General features: G+C 61.5%; 1 protein-coding gene across 1 annotated transcript in view; it reads left to right on the top strand.

Annotated features, from left to right (window-relative positions):
- The window catches only part of KNDC1 (kinase non-catalytic C-lobe domain containing 1), a 62,252-nt gene extending 37,213 nt beyond the window's left edge, over positions 1-25,039 (top strand). Inside the window, 21 exon segments of the mRNA XM_033208924.1 lie at positions 178-238; positions 241-254; positions 805-898; positions 1,458-1,620; positions 1,699-2,387; positions 2,561-2,705; positions 3,518-3,603; positions 4,705-5,087; positions 9,727-9,820; positions 9,898-9,995; positions 10,174-10,388; positions 12,115-12,228; positions 12,916-13,063; positions 13,173-13,352; positions 14,172-14,378; positions 15,062-15,144; positions 15,389-15,539; positions 20,760-20,882; positions 20,960-21,019; positions 21,885-22,042; positions 24,528-25,039. Coding sequence (XP_033064815.1) covers positions 178-238; positions 241-254; positions 805-898; positions 1,458-1,620; positions 1,699-2,387; positions 2,561-2,705; positions 3,518-3,603; positions 4,705-5,087; positions 9,727-9,820; positions 9,898-9,995; positions 10,174-10,388; positions 12,115-12,228; positions 12,916-13,063; positions 13,173-13,352; positions 14,172-14,378; positions 15,062-15,144; positions 15,389-15,539; positions 20,760-20,882; positions 20,960-21,019; positions 21,885-22,042; positions 24,528-24,759 — 3,498 coding nt within the window. The 3' untranslated portion in view covers positions 24,760-25,039.
- The last annotated feature ends 354 nt before the right edge of the window (positions 25,040-25,393 follow it).

The following is a 25,393-nucleotide window of genomic DNA, read 5'->3' as shown; positions in this document are numbered from 1 at the left end:
TTTCAGGAAACGCCCTAAGAAAGGCTTGTCCCAGGCCTGTTGTCAGGTGTCGATGTGAACAAACAGGAAACCCTCCTGGCAGCCCTGAGCTTTTTCAGATGGGGACCCAGTGCCATGGGGACGGCAGCAGCCGTAGCTGAGGCCTGTCGGGACGTGTGAACCATCTCCTCCCTCCAGGTGTGCGGCAGCTACCTCCTGCAGCGAGGCATGGACAGCCGGAAAATCCTCGCCCACCTCAGGCTTCCACCTGCCAGGTGGGCGGGGCTAGAACAGCTGGGCCGCCTCCTCCACCGCTGCTCTTAGCTTCCTCCCACCTGCATGCGTTTGCCCCTGCCTGGCCGCTTCCGGCAGCCCCACACCCGGGTCTCTGTTGACCACCGAGCTGTGGGTGGGTGCGTCTGGGGGTGGGGGGGACACTTGGGTCCTATCTCCTGAAGGCCCCACAGTGGCCCCCAGGGAACCAGATCAGGATCGGGGCAGGGTCCCAAGGATGGGGCCCGGGGGCACCCACCCCGGGCACAGAGAGCTTTGGGAATGTGGGCCCTGAGTCTCGCATGGTGCCGGCGTCTCCCACTCCCCGGAACCCACGGAAACCTGGTTGGATTGGGAGGCAAAGGAGCCCCAACGGCTCCCTCTGCAGGCAGAGCCGCTGCAGAGCTCAGGCTGTGCGGCCGCCACACCCAGCTCCTCCCCATCAGGGAGCTCCACTGCACCAGCGGGTGGGTGGAGGGGCGCCCTGTGGGTGTTGCCAGTGCTGGCGGAGCTCCATGGTCACCTGGCCCAGGGCTGTCACCTCCTCCCCAGGTGTACCAGGAGGAAGAGACCATCAGCCTCCAAAACGCCTTCTCAGTGGTTGAACTGAAGCCAAGTATGGCACCAGCCCCAGAGCCCAGCCCAGGTGGGGCCCCGACCAGCCCCTGCTGCCCCACTAGCCCCTGCACCCCACACCACAGCTGCCCCCACCTTTGCATGAACTGACATAGCCGGGCACCTCCCAGAAACCCGGGCAGCAAGTCTAGAGCTCGGCCGACGTGGCCAATGCAGCCCAGCCTGCCTACCCCTGCCAGCCCCCATCTCTCCCAAAACTCCCGGTCCCTCAGGCCCCAGTTCCAGGTTCTCACTCCCATCTCCCAGCAGCTGGCCCTCCCAAGCCCACATCTGGAGACCCCCCCACAGGGTCCACACAGAGCCCACTCACCCCTGTACTGAGCCCTCCTCAGCAGGCCCCTCCAAGCCTTCTGGTGGGACCTGGTCTTTCTGGCCTGTCCCCTCCTCCTGGCCCTCCCCCAAGCACCAGTGACACCCACCCTCCCATTCCGGGGCCAGGCCGGGCACAGAGGAAGCCGCTGGGGACATGCGGGAGGGGACGTGGCAGCCGCACGCCGCGTGGGATGAGCCGGTGGTGTGGCATGTGCTGGGGCCACTCCGCCCGCACCCTCAGCCCCCTGGGTCCCCAGGCTTCCTGCCGGTGAACGGCGACACCAGGCTTGTGGCTGTGCCAGGGCCGGTGCCCGGCCAGCGCCCCTGCCGTGAAGAAGCCACCCAGCTGCCTGCAGCGCTCACCTCCGAGGCCACGCACTTCAAGCCCATCGTCCTCGCGCAGGATGCGGTCACGGCCAGGTGAGCTTCGTCCCCACACCCGGGAGCTGCTGGGTCCCGCGCACGGGCAGTCCCCCCTGAGCTCCCCGCCTCCCGTAGGGACCAGCCTGCCTTGGCCCAGGAGGAGTCCCAGGAGAGGGGCAGCCAGAGGGAGGGAGAAGGTGAGGAGAAGCTCTCCCCAGAGGCCCTCGCCGGGTCCCCCAGCCTGAAGACGCCTGACGGGCCGGCGCCTGGTCCGGGGTCACAGGGAGCAGCCCCAGAGCCTCCTGGGGAGTCAGCGCAGCGTGACCCCGCCCAGGGCTGCCCCTGCCGTCCACCCCGGGCCCCAGCAAACCAGCCAGAGGAGGCCTCATCGGCAGCTCCCAGCTCTCCAGTCCCCGCCCTGCCCACGAAGGCATCTGTGCTGCCTGAAAAGCCAGGGCCATCTCGGCAGGCCCCACCTGGAGTCACTTCCGGGGGTCTCAGGCCCGACACCCTGGGGCCCACCACAGCCCACCACGGCCCACGCCACCCGCCCAAGCCTCCTCGAAGCAAGGCCACCGAGCGCCCGGGCCAGGACCCAGAGGGCCCCAGGGCCACCCCTGCCGGGGAACGTGATGACCAGAGCCCAGACAGTGTCGCAGAGAGGCCACGGCCCGCAGACCGGAGACTTTGTCTGCCCTGCGTGGACGCCTCGCCACTCCCAGGGAGGACGGCCTGCCCGTCACTGCAGGAGGCCACGCGCCTCATCCAGGAGGAATTTGCCTTCGATGGCTACCTGGACAATGGGCTGGAGGCTCTGATCATGGGTACGTGGGGGCTGCAGATGCCCCAGAGGAGGCCTGGGCCAGGGAGAGCCCCACAGGGGACTCAGGGCTGCCCCACGCCCGCCCCCCAGCCCCACAGCCGAGATCAGCCACGAGGAATCCAGACAAGCAGCCTTGTCATCATCTCACTTGTCTCCATCGTTTTGCAAAACCAGGGGAGTACATCTTCGCCTTGAAAGATCTCACCTTTGCCACTTTCTGTGGTGCCATTTCTGAGAAGTTCTGTGATCTGTACTGGGATGAGAAGTTGCTGCAGAACCTCTTTAGAGTGGTGAACGGGCAGGCGTCGCCCTCCCCAAGGTGGGTGCCCAGGTGGGCCCTGCATCCCCGCCCCTCCTGGACGCCCACTGTGCTCGGGCTCTGCTGCCCCGACCCGGCCCAGCCTTCCCCTCCCAACCCTCGGCTTCTGTCTTGCTGCCGTCTCCAGGGGGCCACCCTTGGTGGAGCTGGGGGGAGTGTCCCAGCAGCCCCTCCCGGGCCGACGCCAACCCACAGCCCCTCCCGGGCCCAACGCCGACCCACAGCTTTCCCGTCGGGCCTGGGTTTCTTCTGAAGGAGGAAAGGGCTGGCAGGGAATATGAGGCAGGGGCTCTCCAAGAGGCTGCAGGGGGCCTGGGCAGTGGTGGCCACAGGGCTCCCTGCTCAGAGGGACCAGTGTGAGGGCCCCAAGGAGGAGAGGAGACCCCCAAACAGGCGGCCCCAGACCCCGCAGAGCCCAGCACTGAGCCGTGTTGGGTGGGGCAGTAGTCACCCCACATTGCCTTGCTCACAGCTCCATGTGGTGCTGGCAGCCCAGGCAGCTCCTGCGCCTGTGTGTGGCGTAAACTCATAGCTGTGAGCAAGTGCACCCACCTCAGCCCCTGCCTCCCCGGCCCGCAGCCTGAGAGGCTGCTCCAGAGCCCCCCAGGGACCCCAAGCAGTGAATGATCCAGGGACCCCATTGGCTGCTGTGCCCCTTAGTGACCGGAAGGGTGAGCTCCTGCTGCCTCCAGTGAGGGCTCCGCATGGCCGTGTGGGCCTGTGGGCCTGGCCCTGTGGAGACTGAAGCCTCCTCCCAGTGGGCAGGGGTGGAGACGTGGGGACGGCTACCTGACCTGCATTCTTGCCGTCAGCACGGTTGAGGACACTGGGTCACAGTTCGAGAGCAGCCGGAGCCCCCGCTCCCCGTCCAGCAGGAGGCCCTCGCTGCACCACCTGGGTAAGTGCTGGGCAGGCCCCACGGCAGGAGCTCTGCAGGGCAGGCTCCTCCTCTGTGCTCTGCAGGCTCCTCCTCTGTGCTCTGCAATTCAAGGGGCACCCCGGGGTCCTGGCAGCCTCGGACTGTGCGGCTCTGGCGGCACTGCCTTTGCCCCAGGGTGCCCCAGCCAAAGGCCGTCCTCTCCTGGGGGCGAGCAGGAACCTGGGGTCTTGGAGGTGGGGGGTCCTCTGTCACCAGTCACTGGGACAGTGGGAGCCGCCAGGAGCCAGGTGGGATCCCCTCTCCAAGCAGAGGCGGGCCTGTGAGCCCGGGACTTTGGTAACAAGGCAGAAGCAGCTGCCAAAAGACCCTGGGGCTGGGCTCCCAAGGCACATGAATGCCGGGCTGGGGAAGTCCCAGTGTCCAGCCAGCAGGCTTGGTGTTAGGGACAAGGTGGTGGTGGTGGTCACCCTCACGCTGTCCATGGTCATAGCCAGGTTTGGTGATGGACCCAGCTCCTATTCCAACAAGTCGGAGACCAGGCAGGCAGACTGGGGCATGAGGCCTGTGCACTCCTGGATGGCAGGAAAGCCAGGGACAGAGCTGGGGACCACTTTTTAAATTCCAGAAGAAAAGAGGAGAGTGTGAGGGGCAGAGGGACACAATCCTGACAGAGGGACAAGTCCTGATAGTGAAGCCAGCGAGGGAGAGTGTGAGGGGGCAGAGGGACACAGTCCTGATAGTGGAGCCAGTGTGAGGGGGCAGAGGGACACAGTGCTGACAGAGGGACACAGTGCTGACAGAGGGACACAGTGCTGACAGTGGAGCCAGCGAGGACAGGGCCTGGCCCCACCCCACGGCGAGTAAGTTTGGAACCAGTGAGGGCCCAGAGAGGGGCTCCATCTGGGGAGAGGCCTCTCGCTGTAACCCGGCCCCGTGCAGCAGTTCAGGGTCCCAGCATCTCCCCTGCACTGGGAGGCGGCAGTGCCTCGGGGGCGCCCATAGTGGGTGCAAGAGAGAAGGGCGTCGGGCACGCAGGCACCACCAGCCTCCCATTAAAGCCTGCCCAGGCTCTACCCACAGGAGCCGCTATCCATGTAACCCATGTCTCTTTCTTTCAAGGAAAAGAGAAGCCAGCCATGGCCAGGACCAGCAGCAGGACCTTGGTGTCGGATGTGGACTCAGAGGCACTCTCCCAGGGAAACTTTGAGGTGGGGTTTCGGCCTCAGAGGTCCGTAAAAGCCGAGAGAGTGCAGCAGCCTGAAGTTGGCGAGGACAGACGGCCAGCTGGCGGGGCCTCGGATGCGGAGGCAGTGACCCGACTGGCCAGGTCCAAGGGGGGCGGCCCGGCCATGTCCCCTGGCCCAGCTGGATTCCAGAGCTGCAGCCCCGGCTGGTGCAGTGCCTTCTACGAGGCGGACTGCTTTGGGGCCGACGTCCACAACTACGTGAAGGACCTGGGGCGGCAGCAGGTGGATGGGGCCCTGCCTGACGCCCAGAGCCCGGTGAGTCCCAGGCCTCGGCACTGCAGGGTGGTGTAGGGGTCCTCCTTCCATCAGAGCTTCCTGGTCACTGCAGGTGACAGATGGCACTGTGTACCCAGAGCCCCTACCAGGATGACACTGGTCCTGGTGCCCCCACCCCGTGGCCGTCAAGATGGTCAGGGCCCCCTCCCCGGGCTGAGCTCCACATCTGGGGACAGGCTCGTCTGCAGGGTGCTCCCAGTGGCTCCAGGTCTGGGCAGAGGCTCGTCTGCAGGGTGCTCCTGGTGGCTCCAGGTCTGGGGGCACGGAAGGGCTTTTCTCTCATGGTTGCCGGGGCGATGGGTTCACAGGAGGCCCCTCCGTGCTTGTGACCTGGTTGCGTTTGGCTGTGTCTCCCGTGGCGTAGGCACAGGCTCCAGGCCCTTGGGCAGCCTCACTCTGCGGTGAAAGAAAACACCAGAAACGCCTGCCCAGCAAGTCCAGGCTGGGCCTGGTCACTGCAGACTGGCCTGGGCTTTCTGGCCAGCAGTGCCATCCTGGGTCAGGAGCAGCTGCAACTCCTCCCTGGCCAGCAGGGAGAGGTCTTAGACCGGGGAGTCCTGGGTGCAGGAGAGGCCCGCAGAGTTCTGGACTCAAGGCGGGGCCGGTGACCCAGAGCCCCGACTGGGGCTACAGCCTCCAGAGCCCCAGGACTCCAGGGTAGATGACAAGAGGGGCCCAGCGGCCATCAGCTCCAGGAACTTCTCCACCACCATCTGCCTCAAGCCCTGAGCCGCAGTGGGAAGCCTCCCCCAGCCTCTGGGCATCAGAACCCTTCCTGGGGCTCCCACTTGCTCATCTCCTGCCGCCTCCCAGCCTCCACTTTATGACTCGGTCCAGAACATGAGCTGGCATCTCTTCAGGGCAGGTGAGGGGACAGGGGTTAAGCTCTGTGAAGCGTTCACTTTATTTCAGCTTCTGGGCCGCATGAAAGACCCGCATGGTGCTACAGCCTCTGCACCTCGGACACCCCACACGGCCTGAGGGGGCTCCAAGGACACAGGCCTCCCCTGGGGCTGGGGAGAGAAAAGGGCGGCCTGCACAGCAGACACCAAACGACCTGGCCCCCAAACGCACGGCGGCCCCCAGGGAGCACTTGGCCCCGAAACGCACAGAGTCCAGCAGGGAGAACTCGGCCCCCAAATGCCCAGCGTCCTGAGAAGCACTCAGAACCCTAAACGCCCAGTGTCCAGCAGGGAGGACTCGGCCCCAGATGCACAGCGTCCAGCCTGTGGCCACAGCCTCACGTTTCTCTTGGAGGAACTACTGTGTCTGTTTCAAAACAGGAGGCTCAGAAACAGCAAGGGCAAAACCACCTGGAGACGGATGTTCACGTCTGCAGCCCCGAACACGCACAGTGCAGCCAGGGCCGTTCTCTGGGGCGGCCGGAGCAGCTGGTAGGTGGGCGTTTCCTCCTTTCAGCGCTGACCCCCACCTGCCAGCGCCAGCCGTGTGCCCTGGGGCTGTGGAGCCAGCATCCGTGTCTCCCAGAGTCAGGGTGAACAGCGCTGGTGTGGATTCCTCCCCCGTCTGTCTGCACTGGTGAAGCCTGGCCTCGTGTGTCCCTCCTCACCGCCCTGTGTGTGATGTGGATTTTAGTTCCCGTAGATTTATTAAAATCAGTCAAGACCGTCCTTCTCAAGGAGTCTACCTGTGGTTCCCGCATGAGGGACGCCCCTAACGGGCGTCGAGTCTGACTGTGAACGGAGGCTGTGGAGGTGCCGCCCCGAGACAAGTCTGCGTCAGCTGCACTCCAGCCGGGTGGGCATCCGGGCTCGCAGGCACCCACCTCCGGGTTCTCGGATGCCTTGGGGTACACAGACCTTTCCCGGGAGATTTTCTCGACATCAGCATCTCTGCAAATGGACGGGGGTGAGGGGGCTGGATGGAGCCTGGCGCGGGTGACCTCCGGGGCCTGGACGAAGGCCCTGTGGTGCAGGCCATGGGGGACATGGCCACCACCATCCTCAGAAGCCAGGACCAGGTGCCCCAGCAGCGGAACAACTCCGTGGGGATACCTGCATTTACCAACCTCAACCTGCCCAGCCCAGCAGGTCCCTTCCTTGATGATGGAATGTTCTAGACACTGTCCACGGGGTAGCCAACAGCCATGTGTGGCTACTGAACTCTGGAAACATGGCTCACGTGACCGAAGACCTGATATTTTAATTTCATTGCACTTTAGGCAGCCACAGGCAGCCTGCAGCCCAGTGCGGGAGGCAGGGCTGCACTTGGCTGGGTGGCAGCGGGATCCAAAGGGCTTAGGGAACCTGGCCTAGTGGCCGAGGTTCTGCAGAGGGCCTGGTCTTTACGCAGCTGGGACCACGGCCCACACCGCTGTGGCCGGGAGCCTGGCCCTCCACGACACCCCCGCTGCCGCTGCTGAACCCGTGCACGGGAGAAGACGGCACAGGGACCCCGTCTCCATGGAACCACCAGATAGAGCGGATTCAAGGAGTTACACAGAAATGTCGTCTGCATTTTTTTATTTTGCAAAAAACATTCAAAAATAAACACCTTATCAACAGAGCGGAGTCACTGGCAGCTGACGAGGCGAGGGGGTGGATCTCAGCCAACTGCACTTCACAAAAGGAAGCCTGGTGGACGGGCTCGCGGATGAGCCCCTCCGGGCGGTCGCCTCCTGAACCCCTCACAGGAGGCTGTGGGCCAAGGGCTGCCGCGCCTCTCGCCTCTGCCCCGTGGCACCTCACAGTCCCCCTGAAGACCTGCTGCTCAAGGCCCAACTCCCATGGACCCCCAAGGCTTCCCAGACCCCCCACCACCAGAATCACCACCCTCCTCAGTACTGGGCCAAGCCCCATGGGTGCAGGAGGAGGCTGTATCTGCCTCTATACCCCGGAGGGAAGGGCAGTCTCTGGGGTCACTGACCTGGCAGCCCATCCTCAGGGCGCCCCTCCTCCAGCCTCTACACCCGTGTGCCTGTCCCGCAGGACAGAAGGAGTGCTCAGAGGAGGGGCTGCCTGGCCAGGCATGGGAGGCATCCTGGGACAACGGGGCGCCCTCTCCCTGAATGTCGTCCCGTCCTAGGAGGCTCAGCCCCAGCTGGTGTCTGTGCAGGAAGCGGAGCCTGGCAGCCCTCGCTCCCGGCTCCTGCAGTCAGGACCTGTCCACCTGGCCTCAGTGCTGCTTCCCCCACGGAGACAGCCCTGGGGATGAGGTCCCCGGCTCCACCTTCTAGGCAGTAACTCAGACTCTGGGCAGGTTCAGGAGAATCACCCCAGGCGTGCAGTCACATTCACACTCACGCTCACACTACACAGCAGCCAAGGGCTGGGGCAAACCCTGCGGCCACTGCCCAACACACCGCAATGCGCAGCCAGTGGGTTCCCGGGAGGAGGGTTTTCAGGGGGCTCGTGTGCACAGGCCAGCTGGAATCCGTATTGTTGGGCTTAAGTTTAAAAGAAAGGCAAGGCTGGTGCAGTGGCTCATGCCTGTAATCCCAGCACTTTGGGAGGCTGAGATGGGAGAATTGCTTGAACCCAGGGAGCTGGAGGTTGCACTCCCACCTGGGCAACAGAGTGAATCAGGCCACTGCACTCCAGCCTGAGTGACAGAGCAAGACCTCATCTCAAAAAAAATTAAATTAAAAAGTCAATAAAAATTAAAAATGGCTGAGCGCGGTGGCTCACGCCTGTCCCAGCACTCTGGGAGGCCGAGGCGGGTGGATCACCTGAGGTCGGGAGTTTGAGACCAGCCTGACTGACGTGGAGAAACCTCATCTCTACTAAAAATACAAAATTAGCCAGGCGTGGTCGTGGGCGCCTGTAATCCCCGCTATTCGAGAGGCTGAGGCAGGAGAATCAATTGAACCTGGCAGGCAAAGGTTTCGGTGAACTGAGATTGCGCCATTGCACTCGAACCTGGGCAACAAGAGAGAAACTCCGTCTCCGGATCACGAGGTCAGGAGATCGAGACCATCCTGGCTAACACGGTGAAACCCCGTCTCTACTAAAAAACACACAAAAAAATTAGCCAGCCGAGGTGGCCAGTGCCTGTAGTCCCAGCTACTCGGGAGGCTGAAGCAGGAGAATGGTGTGAACCCAGGAGGCAGAGCTTGCAGTGAGCCGAGATCACGCCACTGCACTCCAGCCTGGGAGACAGAGCGAGACTCGGTCTCCAAAAAAAAAAAAAAAGAAGAAATTAGGTTAAATTAAAAAATAAAAAGGCAGACACCTGAAGACACACGGGATGCACGCCGGGGAGGTCACACTGCCACCTCCCGCCCCCAACCCAGCCCACAACATGCACTTGGGTGTCCAGAGGTGGTACAGCCCCACCTGCTTGGGCAGGAGGGCCTGGTGCTGATTTGAGTGGGGTCTGGTTCCCCTGAGGGCCCAAGCTGGTGGTCACACAGCAGTCCCCTGAGCATGCCCCACAAGGGCCTGTGAGTGAGGGCCGCAGGGGGCAGCCAGCCCCAGCTGGGCACTGCCCAGGCCGGGGCCGGCCTCGCTGGCTGCGTGGGCCTCTGTCTCCATGGGACCCTACCCTGCAGCTGGTCTCCAAGGCCAGGGAGGCCCCAACAGGGTAGGGCCTGGCCCTGGATGTGGCTGACGTGTGTTGGGGCTGCCTGGGGCTTAGGCGTGTTGTTTTTCATCCCCAGGAGCTGGAACAGCAGCTCATGATGGAGAAAAGAAACTACCGCAAGACCCTCAAGTTCTACCAGAAACTCTTACAGAAGGAAAAGAGGAACAAAGGTAAAGCCCACGTGGGCACAGGTCCGAGACCCCGGCCACAGGCAGCCCGGCCCCTGCCCACTCTGCTCTGCCCACAGGGTCCGACGTCAAGACCATGCTGTCCAAGCTGAAAGGGCAGCTGGAAGAAATGAAATCCAGGGTGCAGTTCCTCAGCTTGGTCAAGAAGTATCTGCAGGCAAGTGGGCTCTGGGCCCCGCTCTGCTCCGGGAGGCAGTAGCTTCAGACGGGCCTCCCACTGTCGGACACGGCAAATCTGTCCGTGTGAAGTCATAAAAGGGGCCCTGATTTGAGGGTCCAACGACAGCCCTCGGGCGAGGGGCGGAGCGACCGAGTGCCTGTGTGCCGCCCGGCAGGTCCTGTACGCAGAGCGCTGGGGCCTGGAGCCCTGCGCCCTCCCAGTGATTGTGAACATCGCGGCCGCGCCCTGCGACACGCTGGACTTCAGCCCCCTGGACGAGTCCTCCTCACTCATCTTCTACAACGTCAACAAGCAGCCGGGCGGCCGGCAGAAGGCCCGAATCCTGCAGGCCGGCACGCCGCTGGGGCTCATGGCCTACCTGTACTCCAGGTGCGTCCGGAGGAAAGCTCACCCCGAAAGGGAGACGTAGCCCTGGGTGCTGAAGAGAGGTGGGGAGCGTGTCCTTGCCCCTCAGCTAGGCTGAGTTTGCACTTTTTAGTTTAGAAAAATGTTTAATTGGGGTTTAGGCCAACATGCACTAGATGCCGCCGGCAGCTTTGCAGAGCCCCTGGCCAGAGTGGCCTCCGCCGCCTGTGGGCCTGGGCACCAGGTCTCAGGGTGCACCTGGTGGTTCCTGGGGGTGCTGGGGAACCCGTCCTACATAATTAACTCACGGAACGACTTCCAAAAATAACACACAGGGGCAGCTCAGCCATGTGGCCTGGACTCCATCCAACTCACCGGGCCAGAACACCCGGGGTAATGAGCTCCAGGGACGGGCGAGGCTGCGTGTTTCTGCAGCCCCCCGCTCCATGTGCACACTGGCTCCAGGGACGGTGTGGGGTATAGTGTGCAGTGTGGTGTGGGGTATAGTGTGTGCGTGCACGTGTGTGGTGGGTATAGTGTGGCATGTGTGCACGTGTGTGATCTGTGGTGTGGGGTAGCGTGGTGTGTGTGTGGTGTGTGGCATGGGGCATAGTGTATGTGTGCACTTAAATGTGTGGTGTGGGGTGTAGTGTGTGTTTGCCTGTGTGTAGTGGGAGTATCTGGTTGTGGAGTTCTGTGTGGCTTGTGTGCACGTGTGTGGTGTGTGTGTCTGGTTGTGGAGTTTGTGGCTTGCATGGTGTAAGTGTGAGCACTGTGCTTCCATGAAAGGAGCGTCTCCTGACCGTGCATGTGGTCACGAGGGGTTTCTCTGCTCTGTGGACCTGGTGGACATCACCTTTGCAGGGCAGCCTGGGGCTGGAGCTGTGTAGGGCCTGGCCTGAGCTGTGGCCACCTGTGTCCTCGGCCCCCAGGTGAGCAGGTGACCAGGCCCCTTGTTCCAGGGCCACGCCATCTCCTGCCTGAGACTCCTCCAGTGTGGGAGGCGGCCTTGCTGGACCTCGGCTTCCTGACCGTGGCCGTTGGGCTCCCAGGACAGTCCCAGACCCGCATGCAGGGCCCTGGCCAGTGTCTCCTGAGGGTGGCCCAGTTTCATCCAGTGAAGACCCAGAACCTCTGAGCGTGCAGCATTGCGCCCAGTCCCGAGGCACCGGCTCCCTCAGCTTCCAGAGCTAACAGGTCCTGCAAGTGGAGACACCAAAGTCCCGCACAGGCCGCGTTCAGAAAGGCCCTGGTGTTCAGCTGGGTGCGGTGGCTCATGCCTGTCATCCCAGCACTTTGGGAGGCCAAGGCAGGTGGATCACCTGAGGTCAGGAGTTTGAGACCAGCCTGGGAAACATGGTGAAACCCCATCTCTACTAAAATACAAAAATTAGCCGGGCATGGTGGCGTGTGCCTGTAGTCCCAGCTACTTGGGAGGCTAAGGTAGGATAATTGCTTGAACCCGGGAGGAGGAGGCTGTCGTGAGCCGAGATCGTGCCACTGCACTCCAGCCTGGGCAACAAGAGCAAAACTCTGCCAAAAAAAAAAAAAAAAAAAAAGGCCCTGGTGCTGGAAGTAGTTGGGAATTGTTATCCATGTCTCCCCTTTAATTTCTCCGGGGAGTCTCCTGACAGTGATACACAGAGAGAACGCACCCACACACACATGCCATCACACCCCCCAGAACACTAGCCGAGCCCTGGGGTGAGGCCACCCGGCTGCCTCACTGCCACCCCGTCCTGTCCCACAGCGACGCCTTCCTGGAGGGCTACGTGCAGCAGTTCCTCTACACCTTCCGCTACTTCTGCACACCCCAGGACTTCCTGCACTTCCTCCTCGACCGCATCAACAACACGCTGACCAGGTACTGTGCTCCATAGCTCCCCTCCCGCCAGAGCTTCCCCCGGGGCAGGGTGGGCGCCCATGGGCCTGGTTTAGCCCCCAGGAAGAACGAGGTGGTCCCTGCTGACCCAAGGGGGTGAGGGGCCAGGGAAGCCTGGCTGGAGGTGAGGACACACAGGAATGCTGACAAAGCAGCTGAGGCAGGAGGGCAGTGGCCTGGGCACCTGGGAGCTCTAGGAGGGGACCCGGGGGAGTTGGGGTCTCTTCCTGCTGGCCCGGGAGGGAAGCGGAGGGCAGGTGGGCAGGCAGTGAGAGCCAGAAGGTCAGCTGGGGGGAAAGGGGAGCACCAAGCAGAGGGTCCTGCCAGCCCCCAGCCTCCCTCTGTACCCATGGCCAGCAGCTGGGGTAAGGAGAGGGGTGGTGGGCAGAAGGGGGAGGGGCTCTGCCTCTCTCTGGGCTGACCTGATGCCCCCCCAGAACGTGCCATGCACCCCCTTGCCCCCACATGCCCAGGCTGGGCACCTTAGGCCATCAGCCAGCCAGCTCCTGCCTCGGGGGAGGGACCCACAGAAGATGCCCAGCCCCCTAAGCCCCCTGCACTCATGGAGCCTGGTCCCACACTGCCTCTCCGGGAGAACCGCACACAGCCCCTGGGCCTCTGCCCCCGACTCCCACATCCTGGCAGCTCAGCAGCTCCCCGCGTCTCCAGGGCCCACCAGGACCCCACCTCGACCTTCACCAAGATCTACAGGCGGAGCCTCTGCGTCCTGCAGGCCTGGGTGGAGGACTGCTACACTGTGGACTTCACTCGGAACAGCGGGCTGCTGGGGAAGCTGGAGGACTTCATCTCCTCCAAGGTGACCGTGGCGCCGAGCTGGGCAGTCGCACCCTGGGCTCCCACAGCGGGAGGTGCTGCCCTCCTCCAGAAGGTGGCAGTGACCCCACCACCACCGTGCTTCTGCCTAGATCTTACCCCTGGACGGCTCTGCCAAGCACCTGCTGGGCCTCCTGGAGGTGGGCATGGACCGGCGGGCCGAGGGCAGCCTTCGCAGCACAGACCTGGAGAACCCCAGGGAGGCCGAGGAGGATGCCAGACCCTTCAACGCCCTCTGTAAGAGGCTCTCAGAGGACGGCATCTCGAGGAAGGTGGGGTCCTTTCTCAGGGGAGGGCCTCCGTGGACAGGTGGATGTGGCTCCCTGAGCTCAGCCTCAAGGGCACAGCTGGTGCATGCACACACATACACACACACACGTGCACATGGGCACACCCATATAAATGCATACATACAGACGTGTGCACATACACCTGTGTGCACATACATACCTGTGTGCATCACACACATCCACACGGGCACACCTGCGCGCACTCACACAATCCACACACGCACGCACCTTCACACATCCACATGCACACACGCACTCACAATCCACACATGCACACACATGTGCACCTTCACACATGCACATGCATGTTCACACAATCCAGACATGCACACACGCGTGCACCCTCACACATCCACACATACACGCATGCAGCCTCACATCCACACGTGCACATTCACATATACCCTCCATGTTCCCGCTCACAGGCAGCCCTGCTGGGCTGGCACCTCCTGCCCTGTCCTGGGTGCTCAGGTGAGGAGGGTCCTGCTGTGACTCACTGACCCCAACCTTCTGACCCTCGGGCCAGAGACTAAGGTGGAAACAGCCAGTATGGGGAGATAAATGCCCTTTCCATTAAACCTCAGCATCCTGTCCCTGGGGGACCTGCTGAAGTGACCAGGGCAGGCATCCTTGTGCCAACACAGCTGTGGGTGGGCAGGCTGCTCTCTGTCTCTGGCTGGGCCAGTCTGAGGAGTCCTGGACTTGGACCTGACCTGGTCCTCACCCCGCCCTGCCTCCCTGGACCCCTGACCTGGAGGGGACCCGGAGCTTGGGCCCCTCAGTGCCTGGCCTGCCTTGCAGAGCTTCCCCTGGAGGCTGCCCCGAGGCAACGGGCTGGTGCTGCCGCCGCACAAGGAGCGTCCCTACACCATCGCCGCGGCCCTGCCCAAGCCCTGCTTCCTCGAGGACTTCTACGGGCCCTGCGCCAAGACCAGCGAGAAGGGGCCGTACTTCCTGACCGAGTACAGCACTCACCAGCTCTTCAGCCAGCTCACGCTGCTACAGCAGGTGAGGAGGACAAGGATCCGTGCCCCGGCCACCTGCAAGTCGGGGCCCAGAGACACTTGGCGCCCACAGGGCCCTCAGCAGCTGCTTCCCAGAGGAACAGACGGGCAGAGAAGGGGCAGCGGCCAGGTGCACAGGTTGGGGGTGGCGGTCAGGTGCACAGGTCCAGGCAGTGAGTCCTCCTCTCCAGACCACTGCCCGCTGGGGCTTGTCTGCCTCTGCCCAGCACTCTGGCCTCACAGGCACTAGAGGACGCCCTGAGGGCCATATGGGGTACTGAGTCTCTCCCCTCAACCCCTCTGCCAGAGCTGGACCAACCCAGTTCCTTGTGCCCCCACCCAGCTGCCAGGGCCCTGCCCAGCATCTCTGCCACCACCACAGCCAGTCCTCAGGTGGCCTCTTCCCAGGTCCCTGCCATCCCGGGACCCCACATCACGTAGCAGTGATGCCAACCTAGTGATCCACCTGCTGTCATGAGGGCTGCCCTGGACGCCATGAGCCCCTGGGGGCCAAGCACATGGGGAGCCCTGCGGCGGACCCCTGTGGACTGTCGAGTGGGCATTGAACCTGGGGTTGCAGAGATGGCCCCCAGAAAACCCCCACCCTCCCTGGCTCCCTGGGACCCTGCCTTGGCCACAAGGCCCTAAGGGATGGAAGCCTGACCCTCGTTTCCATGGTCTGGGCAGGAGTTGTTTCAAAAGTGCCACCCGGTCCACTTCCTGAACTCACGGGCCCTGGGCGTCATGGACAAGAGCACCGCCATCCCCAAGTGAGCATCCGGGGCCCTTGGCTGGGAGTGGCGGTGGAGGGTCTTGGGGGCTCCCTGTAAGTGTCTCATGGACGCTCCTGACCAGCAGGAGATGCCTGTTGTCTCTGGAGACACAAGAGAGCGGTGTCTGTCCGTTGGAGCAGCCTCGTGGCCCGACCCCAGCACACTCTGCACCAGCAGCCCCGGGGCCGGGCAGGGCCACCTGTGCACCTTCCAGGGTGACGGGGCCACATTTCTCTTCCAGAGCCAGCTCTTCGGAGTCTCTTTCGGCCAAAACCTGCAGCTTATTTCTGCCCAATTACGTTCAGGACAAGTATCTGTTACAGCTTCTAAGAAACGCGGATGACGTCAGCACCTGGGTGGCTGCAGAGATTGTGACCAGCCACACCTCCAAGGTGGGCACCCTATAGTTCTGAGGCCAACACGGCTGCCCAGGGGTGGCAGTGCCTCCTGTAAGGCCATAGCCTGAACCCCCCCAATGCAGTGAACCCAACTCCATGTCCCTCAGAGCCGCACCGGACCCAAGGCTGAGGGGAGCAGGGCACAGGGGCAGGGGGGTCAGCTGCACTCCCAGCTCTCCCCCAGCAATGCCTCCCACGTCCAGAGTCACGTCCACAGCCACGTCCACAGCCACATCTCCACGTGCCCAGCCACGCCCACAGCCACATCTCCACGTGCCCAGCCACATCCACAGCCACATCTCCACGCCCACAGCCACGTCCACAGCCACATCTCCACGCCCACAGCCACGCCCACAGCCACATCTCCACGTGCCCAGTCACGCCCACAGCCACATCTCCACATGCCCAGCCACGCCCACAGCCACATCTCCACATGCCCAGCCACGTCCACAGCCACATCTCCACACCCACAGCCACATCTCCATGTGCCCAGTCACGCCCACAGCCACATCTCTGCATGCCCAGCCACACCCACAGCCACATCTCCACGTGCCCAGCCACGTCCACAGCCACATCTCCATGCCCACAGCCACATCTCCACACCCACAGCCCCGCCCACAGCCACATCTCCACGTGCCCAGCCATGCCCACAGCCACATCTCCACATGCCCAGCCACATCTCCAGCCATGTCCCCATCTGCAGCCACAGATGGCTCCCCTCAGTGGTGGGTGATCCTCTGCTGTGGGCCACCTGGAGACCCAGGGCAAGCTGCACCCACCACTTCTACCACCCCTACCTGTGCTCACCACACAGGTCCCTCATGCACCACCCCCAGCATTGGGCTCCGCCACAGCACCCCACCCCACCCCAGGGCCCCATCCCCTCTGTGCCTGAGCCTGGCCCCTGAGGTGGTGTTTGTGACGTCACCCTGGGCTCCTCCCAGTCGAAAGGTCATTGTGGGTTCTCAGTCTGTGGAACAAATCAGCTCCGTGGTCTGACCAAGGTCAAGGTCAAGTTCCAGCGCCAGGGCCCAGTCTCGGCCTCTTCTAGGTCCTGTGGGCCTTGGGCTGGACGGAGGGCTCCTCACTTGACCTGCCCCACCTGCTGTCAGGCAGGGCCCTGTGCGGCCCTGAAAGTCACCTGCCTTGACCAGCTCATCCTTCACGGGGCGCACCTGCCCAGGAGGCATCAGGGTCCACAGGTTCTCAGGAGGTCAGAGTCCCCCAGCCCTGGGGATCTGCACCTTCACCCAGCGGATGCCTTCACCCAGCAGACACCCTATGACAGAGGCCTCTGATCTCCTCACACCTGAGCTCAGCTGGGGCTTGGCTGTCGTGGGCTGGGGAAAACTCAGCATGACAGGGCCCCTCCCCCACAGCAGGGAAGTGACAGCCTCGGCCCACGGGTGGACACCCACCCCCTCCTAGGTCGGAGCTCTCTGAAAGCAAACTTGGGCCCAAGGAACAGGACTCCCAGCCATAAACCCCATCACTGCTGTCCCTGCTGCTGTCCCAGAGTGGGCCGAAGGCTCTGGGGGAACCGGGAGCTGCTTGCAGTCCACCAAGGTGCAGTACCTCCCTGCCAGGCGGCAAAGCCACCTCCACGGTAGACAGAGCTTCCCTTCCTATTATTCCTTCAAGCCCCTCCAACGCCGCAGGCAACTCCGGGGCCTGTAAAGGAAGGCAGAGGCGCCGCCTTCTCTCCTCCCTTGGGGAGAATTTTCCAGCCTTGGGGACTTATTTCCAGGGCACACCAGCACGGGACATGGGAACAGGGAGCCTGGTTGCCCGTTTGCTCTGATCCACGGTTTTCCCAGTATCATGAGGGACATCAAAATGTGATTTCCCTAAACCAGAGCCGTCACCCACGGCCCACGTGGCCAGGCTGAATTCACGAGGATGAACACAAGGACAGCTGGCTGACACCTGGCCAACCCGCAGCGTCCTGGGCGCACCCTCACCCCGAGCTGCCCCAGAGGGTGGAGGACCACCTCTCCCAGCCTGAGACCCACCTTGAGCCTGCGGGGGCCCTGCCTAAGGGTCTCCAGGAGGCTGCTCGCCTGGTCACGTGCCCGTGTCCAGGTCTGCGGGGTGGGCAGGAGTTGTGCAGGCTCACACCCAGGGCTGCCGGCGCCCAGCGTGGTGGGACAGAGCTCGGCACTCCTGCCACATCCCCGTTAGCAAAAGAGAGCCGCAGATCACTCAGGACAGGCCCCTCACCTCCATGTGGGAGCGGACAGACCTCGCCGGAGACCCACTTCTAAAAGCACCACACTCTCGTCCATCTAACGAGTGTTAGATACACGATGTCTTGATGTATTGTGTATCAGTGGCTGGGCTGTCGGAACGTTCCAGGACACTGAGCTTCACATTTGTAAATTCAGGACTCCAGAAAATTGTTAAAATACAGAATCTGAGCACAGAGGGCAGCAGTGATCAATAAAAGCACTCGGGGATTCTGACGATGCCTGGAGGGAGGCGAGGTGGAGACAAGGGCAGGAAGAAACGGAGTAAAATTTCTCACCTAAGAAAACGGAGGATCAGTGTTTCCGTTCAGACAATGTCTCGGTGGCTCCATATAGATGACGTCCAGAGGGAGGCGAGGTGGAGACAGAAGCGCAGGAAAAAGGAGCGTAAAATTTCTCACCTTAAGAAAATGCAGGCCGGTCGCGGCGGCTGATGCCTGTAACCCCAGCCCTTTGGGAGGCTGAGGAGGGCAGATCGCTTGAGCCCAGGAGTTGAGACCAGCCTGGACAACACAGCGAAACCCCGTCTCCACTGAAAATATAAAAAAGTATCCAGGCTGGTGGCGCATACCTAGAATCCCAGCTCCTCGGGAGGCTGAGGTGGGAAGATCACGGGAGCCCCGGAGGTGGAGGTTGCAGCGGGCTGAGGTCACACCATGGCAACCTAGGCAACGGTGTGAGACCCCATCTTAAAAAAATAAAAAATAAGATTGGAGAATTTGAAAGCAAAATAGGGCTTTGGTTTCTTCAGATTTGTTTAAAAGTATGGAACACCATAGCCAAGAGGTGGAGGCACCCCCACGTCCATGGAGGGAAGAATAGATAAAATGTGGCCTCTTCGTACCTTGAGAGTTTACTTGGCCTTAACAGGAAGGAAATTCTGACACCTGTGGCAGGGAGAGGACCCTCGAGGGACTCAGGCTCAGGGAAATGAGCCAGTCATGAAGCCCGGACACCGTACGGCTCCACGTGCACGAGGCACCTGGAGGTGCCGGATTCCCGGAGACAAAGCAGCAGGGCAGGTGCCGGGGGTTGGGAGTGGGCGCGGGGAGCTCGTGCTGAACGGGGACCAAGTTTCTGTTTGGGACGATGGAACGTCGCAGAGATCTGTTGCTCAATGTGGACGTAGTTAACACGGCTGAGCCGCGCACTTAGAAAAGGCTACAAGGGTAAATCCTCTACACGCTTCTTACAATTAAAAATCAAAAGGTTAAGACAAAAATGAAAAAGGGTGCTGAAACAGTCTTATCTCAAAATTACACACTTTGCATCTATTTAAACCGATGAAGAGACAGACTGAAAGGTCAGCATAGAAAGTGTATCCGGGCCGGGCGGGGTGGCTCAAGCCTGTAATCCCAGCATTTTGGGAGGCCGAGACGGGCGAATCACGAGGTCAGGAGATCGAGACCATCCTGGCTAATACGGTGAAACCCCGTCTCTACTTAAAAATACAAAAAACTAGCCGGGCGACGAGGCGGGCGCCTGTAGTCCCAGCTACTCGGGAGGCTGAGGCAGGAGAATGGCGTAAACCCGGGAGGCGGAGCTTGCAGTGAGCTGAGATCCGGCCACTGCACTCCAGTCTGGGTGGCAGAGCAAGACTCCGTCTCAAAAAAAAAAAAAAAAAAAGAAAGTGCATCCGGTAAACACTTCTCAAGCCCCCTCAAGGTACTCAGGCAGGAGAGCTGGGGCCGCAGTCGGGGCGAGCCCAGGATCATCTCAAGCGTCTTCAGCTGCACAGGGTCCCTGCAGACGAGAGTTGAGCCCGGGGGCAGGCACGGTGGCTCACATCTGTAATCCCAGCACTCTGGGAGGCTGAAGCAGGTGGATCACAAGGTCAAGAGTTCAAGACCAGCCTGGCCAACATGGTGAAACCCCATCTCTAATAAAAATACAAAAATTATCACGCCTGTAATCCTAGCACTTTGGGAGGCTAAGGCAGGAAGATCACGAGGTCCGGAGTTCCACACCAGCCTGACCAACATAGGGAAACCCCGTCTCTACTAAATATACAAAAATTAGCCGGGCGTGGTGGCAGTGCCTGTAGTTCCAGCTACTTGGGAGGCTGAGACAGGAGAATCGCTTGAACCCAGGAGGCGGAGGCTGCACTGAGCCGAGATCGCGCCACTGCACTCCAGCCTGGGCCACAGAGCAAGACTCCGTCTCAAAAAAAAAAAAAAAAAAAAAAGAGTCGAACCAGGGGACGGCATCCAGCTGGACTGTGCAGCCTTGGTTTCCACTAAAGGACAGCCCAGGCCAAGGTGATTCCTCAGGGACAGGCAGCTCCAACAGGAGGGGTCAGCTGAGTTCTCCAGAATCTTGAAGTCCTAGAAGTGGATCCAAGAACGCAGCCCCTCGGGACAGCTCAGAATACAAATCCTGCTGGGTGGGGCATTCACCACCGATGATTGTTCCCACCAAAGCCGGCCGGGTCATCACCGCCAGGACCAAAGCCGGCCGGGTCATCACCGCCAGCCAGAGCCCCGGAGGAGGGGGGCACTCAGGCACCCCCCAGGGACTGCAGCCAAACACTCCTGCCACGGGCTCAGCGTGGAGGGTTCGGGGGGTGGGCAAGGAACTGCCTGTGGCTCCCCATCTGCCTGTGGACATGACCGCAGCCTCTCCCTGGGTGGGGACGCCTTTTCCAGTCCTGAAGCTGCCTGGGGAGGTGCGTCCTGGCACAATCTTGCTTTTGAGAAGGGAGGGTGGACTTCTTTTCAAATCTTTCCATGTATCAAGCATTGCTTTTATTTTGTTTTGTTTCAAGTCATGCCCACCCCATCCTGCCAGCCCAGCCCCTCCACGGCCACGGCCACCGCTCACCTGCGTCCACACAGCCACTTCCTTTCCACATATGTGATGCAGCACACGCTCTTCTGTCTTGGTGCTGGGTGATTTTAACAGGTTCTCAAATATTCCCTTTGTTCATCTTAAACCAGAAGATGCTGAACATGTCATTTTCTCATTGCAGCTGCAGGTGAACTTGCTGTCCAAATTTTTGCTGATTGCAAAATCTTGCTATGAGCAGAGAAACTTCGCGACAGCCATGCAGATCCTGAGCGGGCTGGAGCACCTGGCCGTGAGGCAGTCCCCCGTGCGTCCCCCTCGGGCCCCGAGGCGGGGGTGGGCACCCGCACGGCCGCAGGAGTCTCACCTGTGCTTTCATTTCAGGCCTGGAGAATTCTGCCTGCAAAGATAGCAGAGGTCATGGAGGAGCTGAAAGCCGTGGAGGTACCAGCACTTTACATGGCCTGCGGCTTTCGTCCACCAAGGCCCCCTCCTAAACGACCTGCTCTGCAGAGTCTGCCACACCCAGACGCAGGCACCACTGAGTGTGTGCAGGTGGCCCAGCCAGGGTGGCCTCACTGAGGCCCAGGAGTCATCTCCCAGCGGGGCCTCTGCTGCCACCTGTGCACAGGTGTCCCCCCTGCTCAGCCACGGGGCCTTGCTGGTCTGAGTTCCTCCCACAGAGCACAGGTGCCCAGAGGACAGCACTGAGGTCTGTGGCTGGGGCCTGAGCTTGACCAACCTGGATCTCCCCCAGGACGGCAGGGGTGGCCTCGTGAGATAATGAACAAGGAAGTGCCGCTGGAAGTGAGGGGGCATCCCCCAAAATGACACAGACGAGCCCCACAGCAGCCAGAGCCTGTCCCGTCCTGGGTCTCAGAGCTCGGCCTCAGGCCCCAGCCACAGCTGTCTGCGGGTGGGAGGGCTCCTGCCTGTCCTTGCTGGACACACAGATGCGGGGCCTGCACTGGCCAGGGTCTCATTTAGGGAAGCTGGGTAGCTGGGTCACCTGGCACTTTCCTGGAGTCCAGCAGAGAGCAAAGACAGGGACTCACCATTTCAGTAGCAGGAGGCGCAAAGCCTCCCAGCGACTGTCAGGGCTGTGCAAGCTTAAGACCCTGCAGGTGTGAGCCAAGTCCAACCATCCAGGCACATTCGGGACTGGAAGCTAATTCAGAGAGCCGGGTAGACCCCGTGTGTGGAGAATGCAGGACCAGTTGGGACTGGTTGGGCTGTACTGGCCCCGGCGAGGCTCCTGCACTGACCACGCCCTGTCTCTCCCTGGCCCACGCCCCGGCTGGACCACCAGGTCTTCCTGAAGAGCGACAGCCTGTGTCTGATGGAAGGGCGGCGCTTCCGGGCACAGCCCACCCTGCCCTCGGCCCACCTCCTGGCCATGCACATCCAGCAGCTGGAGACAGGCGGCTTCACCATGACCAATGGGGCCCACAGGTGGAGCAAGCTCAGGTGAGGAGGGGCTCAGGTGGGCACGCGCCCAGGGGAGTGCGCGCCCAGGTGGGGCAGGCTCAGGTGGCACCTCTCTTCCTGTCCCTGTTTTTCAGAAGCCTGGGTACCTTGCCCCTCACTTGGCACTCACAGCCTCAGACCTCCCTCTACCCAAGATAACCTCCAGCCACCTCCTTCTCTGCAAATTTGGAGATATCCTGCACTCTTGCCGTCCATGGCCCCAAAACACTCCCCGTGGTCTCTAGGGACCCCTGCGTTGCGACCCAGCACACTTCCCACCCCACCCTGAGGGTCTCTGCAGCAGAGGCTGCCCAGCAGCAACCTGCCCTGACCCCCGGGTGCCACCGTGTCCCTGCTCCCCCTCAGACCCCCCTCCCTAGAGACGTGCACGTGGACCCAGGATCCATCCTCAGCCTGTGGTCCTGCCGTCCACCTGCCCAGCACCTGGGACCAACCACCTGGGAGGCAGAGACTGGGGCTGGCTGTAAAACCCACCACCACGACCCACAGGGCTCACGCCCCAGGCCACGCAGGCTCTTCCACGTGGTAAGGGACATGGGCAGCCTCTCCTCGGAGGCCCAGGCCTGTGTCCAATGGCCTTCAGGTGCCCACAGCCCCAAGCCTCACCCTCTCCCTCAAGACGCAATCTCCCACCGTCCCGCCTCTTCTCGTCGCCCGTCGTTGTCCACACACGGTCAGGTGGAGGCTGCTCAGGCCACGGCAGCTCCACCCTCCTCCACGGTAGACGGCCCCACTTGGGGAGCAATGCCCAGTGCACCAGGTGCCCATGGATCCCCAACCTGACAAGTGAAGTTCCCCTTCTTAGATAGGCACCAATCGAAAAACAACGTTTACAATATGCCATAAGTGTATGCTCATTGTAAGAGATCAGAAAACCCAAGTCAGCAAAAGAGAAGTTAAAGACTTAAGATAGGCTGGGCTGGGTGGCTCACACCTGTAACCCTCAGTAGACCGGGCGTGGTGGCTCACGCCTGTAACTCTAGATAGGCTGGGCCGGGTGCAGCGGCTCACCCCTGTACCCAGGCATGGTGGCTCACGCCTGTAACCCTAACACTTTGGGAGACCGAGGAGGACAGATCATCTGAGGTCAGGAGTTCAAGACCAGCCTGGCCAACATGGTGAAACCCTATGTCTACTAAAAATACAAAAAATTAGCCAGGTGTGGTAGCTGGTATCTGTAATCCCAGCTACTCAAGAGGCTGAGGCAGGAGAATCACTTGAACCCGAGAGGCAGACGCTGCAGTGAGCTGAGATCACCCTACTGCACTCCAGCCTGGGTGACGAGTGAAACAGCGTCTTAAAAAAAAAAAAAAAAAAATGGCCGGCGCAGTGGCTCGTGCATGTAGTCCCAGCACTTTGGGAGGCTGAGGCGGGCGGTCAGGAGATCAAGACCATCCTGGCTATCACGGTGAAACCCCATCTCTACTAAAAATAAAAATATTAGCCGGGTGCGGTGGCAGACGCCTGTGGTCCCAGCTACTCGGAAGGCTGAGGCAGGAGAGTGGTGTGAACCTGGGAGGTGGAGCTTGCAGTGAGTAGAAATCACGCCACTGCACTCCAGCCTGGGTGACAGAGCGAGACTCCATCTCAAAATAAAAAACAAAACATAAAGTGATGCACGATCAGGAAAGAAAACAAGCCAACACTGGCGCTTGCTCTTCATAGCATCCACGTGCCTATGTGGGCGCCTCCAGATCTGCCCGTCCCAGCATCCACGTGCCTATGTGGGCGCCTCCAGATCTGCCCGTCCCAGCATCCACGTGCCTCTGAGATCCCAACCAGGCATGCTCTTCCCGGCGTCCATGTGTGCGTTTGTGCGCGCGTGCGTGTGTGCGCGTGTGCATGTGCGTGTGCACACGCACATCCAGGCTTGCCCTTTCTTTGACGTAATGGACGTCCCTTTCTTTGTCCCTCACACTGGGCGTGCGGTGTTTCCATCCAAAATCACGAGAGGGCGTCTGTCTGTGGCACCAGCGTTCCCAGGCCCGGCTGAGGGCTCCTGTTCCTGACGAGCCGGTTGTCTCCGTTATATCCCATGGTGAGCTGGTCACTTTCAACAGCCAGCTCTCCCGGGAACCTGGCCCTGGCCCCGGCCACGGCGGTTCCCAGATGTGGACGCTCCGCACGGCGGCAGCGAGTTCCCTGCCTGCCTTGTCCTCTCAGCTGCAGCCCCTGCGGCTGACTGGGCTTGACTCCTCTTGGGACGCTTGGCACGGACAAGCCTGACCCTGCGGGGTTTCCATAAGCGTGTGTGGACTGAATTGTGGATGGATGGACAGATAGACGAAAAGGTCTGAGCAGTGACGTGAGGTTCGGCCTCACCAATAAATACAGAAAACACCCTTCAGTGTTCACACGGTGAAAAGGTTTAGTTCAAATGATTCCTGAGAACGCGGGGGACTCCCTCCGCATGGAAGCGCTCCGGCCCTGTGCAAACTAATGTCTCTTCTTTCCCCAACGGAAGGAACATCGCGAAAGTGGTGAGCCAGGTGCACGCATTCCAGGAGAACCCCTACACCTTCAGCCCCGACCCCAAGCTCCAGTCGCACCTGAGGCAGAGGATTGCCCGCTTCAGCGGTGCGGACATTTCCACGCTGGCTGCAGACAGCAGGGCCAACTTCCACCAGGTCTCCAGCGAGAAGCACTCACGGAAGATCCAGGACAAGCTACGGAGGATGAAGGCCACATTCCAGTAGCCAAACTTGGGCCTGGTGTGGAATTCCAGATCCAAACCCAACTGCGGGGGGCGGGCCGGGAGGCGGAAGCCATGTCTCAGGCCCGGCCGTTATCCAGGCCCCTTTGTCCCCAAGCCCTGGGGAGCTGGACCGGGAGGGAGGTGGAGGCTCGGGGGACCCCATAGGGACAGGCAGAGCTGGTCTCCTCCCAGCAGACGGAGCCAGGACGGGCACAAGAGTCTTGGAGGTTTGCGTGTTTCTGCTAAAATTAAAAAGTTAAATTTAAAAATGAAAATGAAAGACAGCTTCCCAGGAGTTTTGTGCCCGTCTGCGCCTCTGTCCGCGCCCCTGTCCGCGCCCCTGTCCGCGCCTCTGTCTGCGCCTCTCACACACAGATAAGTGGTCCTTACCCAGCTCTCAGCGACGCCCCCACAAAACAGCAACAGCCCCCACCGCCCACTCAACAGGCTTCAGAGCAGCTCCTCCCTAAGCAGGTTTCTGAGCCAGCCTCGGTGGGCTGAGCAACGGGGGACCAAAGCTGACCTCTGAGCGGCACGGCAACTACAGCTCCCAGGGGCTCCGAGACCTCCTGTCCGAGACCCTGCCTGGGTTCACCCTCCACAACCCAGACCCAGAACCCCCGTCCCCCTCCCCT

This window comes from Trachypithecus francoisi, unplaced genomic scaffold (genome assembly GCF_009764315.1).
Source record: "Trachypithecus francoisi isolate TF-2019V2 unplaced genomic scaffold, Tfra_2.0 Lachesis_group9, whole genome shotgun sequence".
Classification (NCBI taxonomy): Eukaryota; Metazoa; Chordata; class Mammalia; order Primates; family Cercopithecidae; genus Trachypithecus; species Trachypithecus francoisi.
This window is presented reverse-complemented; position numbering and strand designations above follow the sequence as displayed.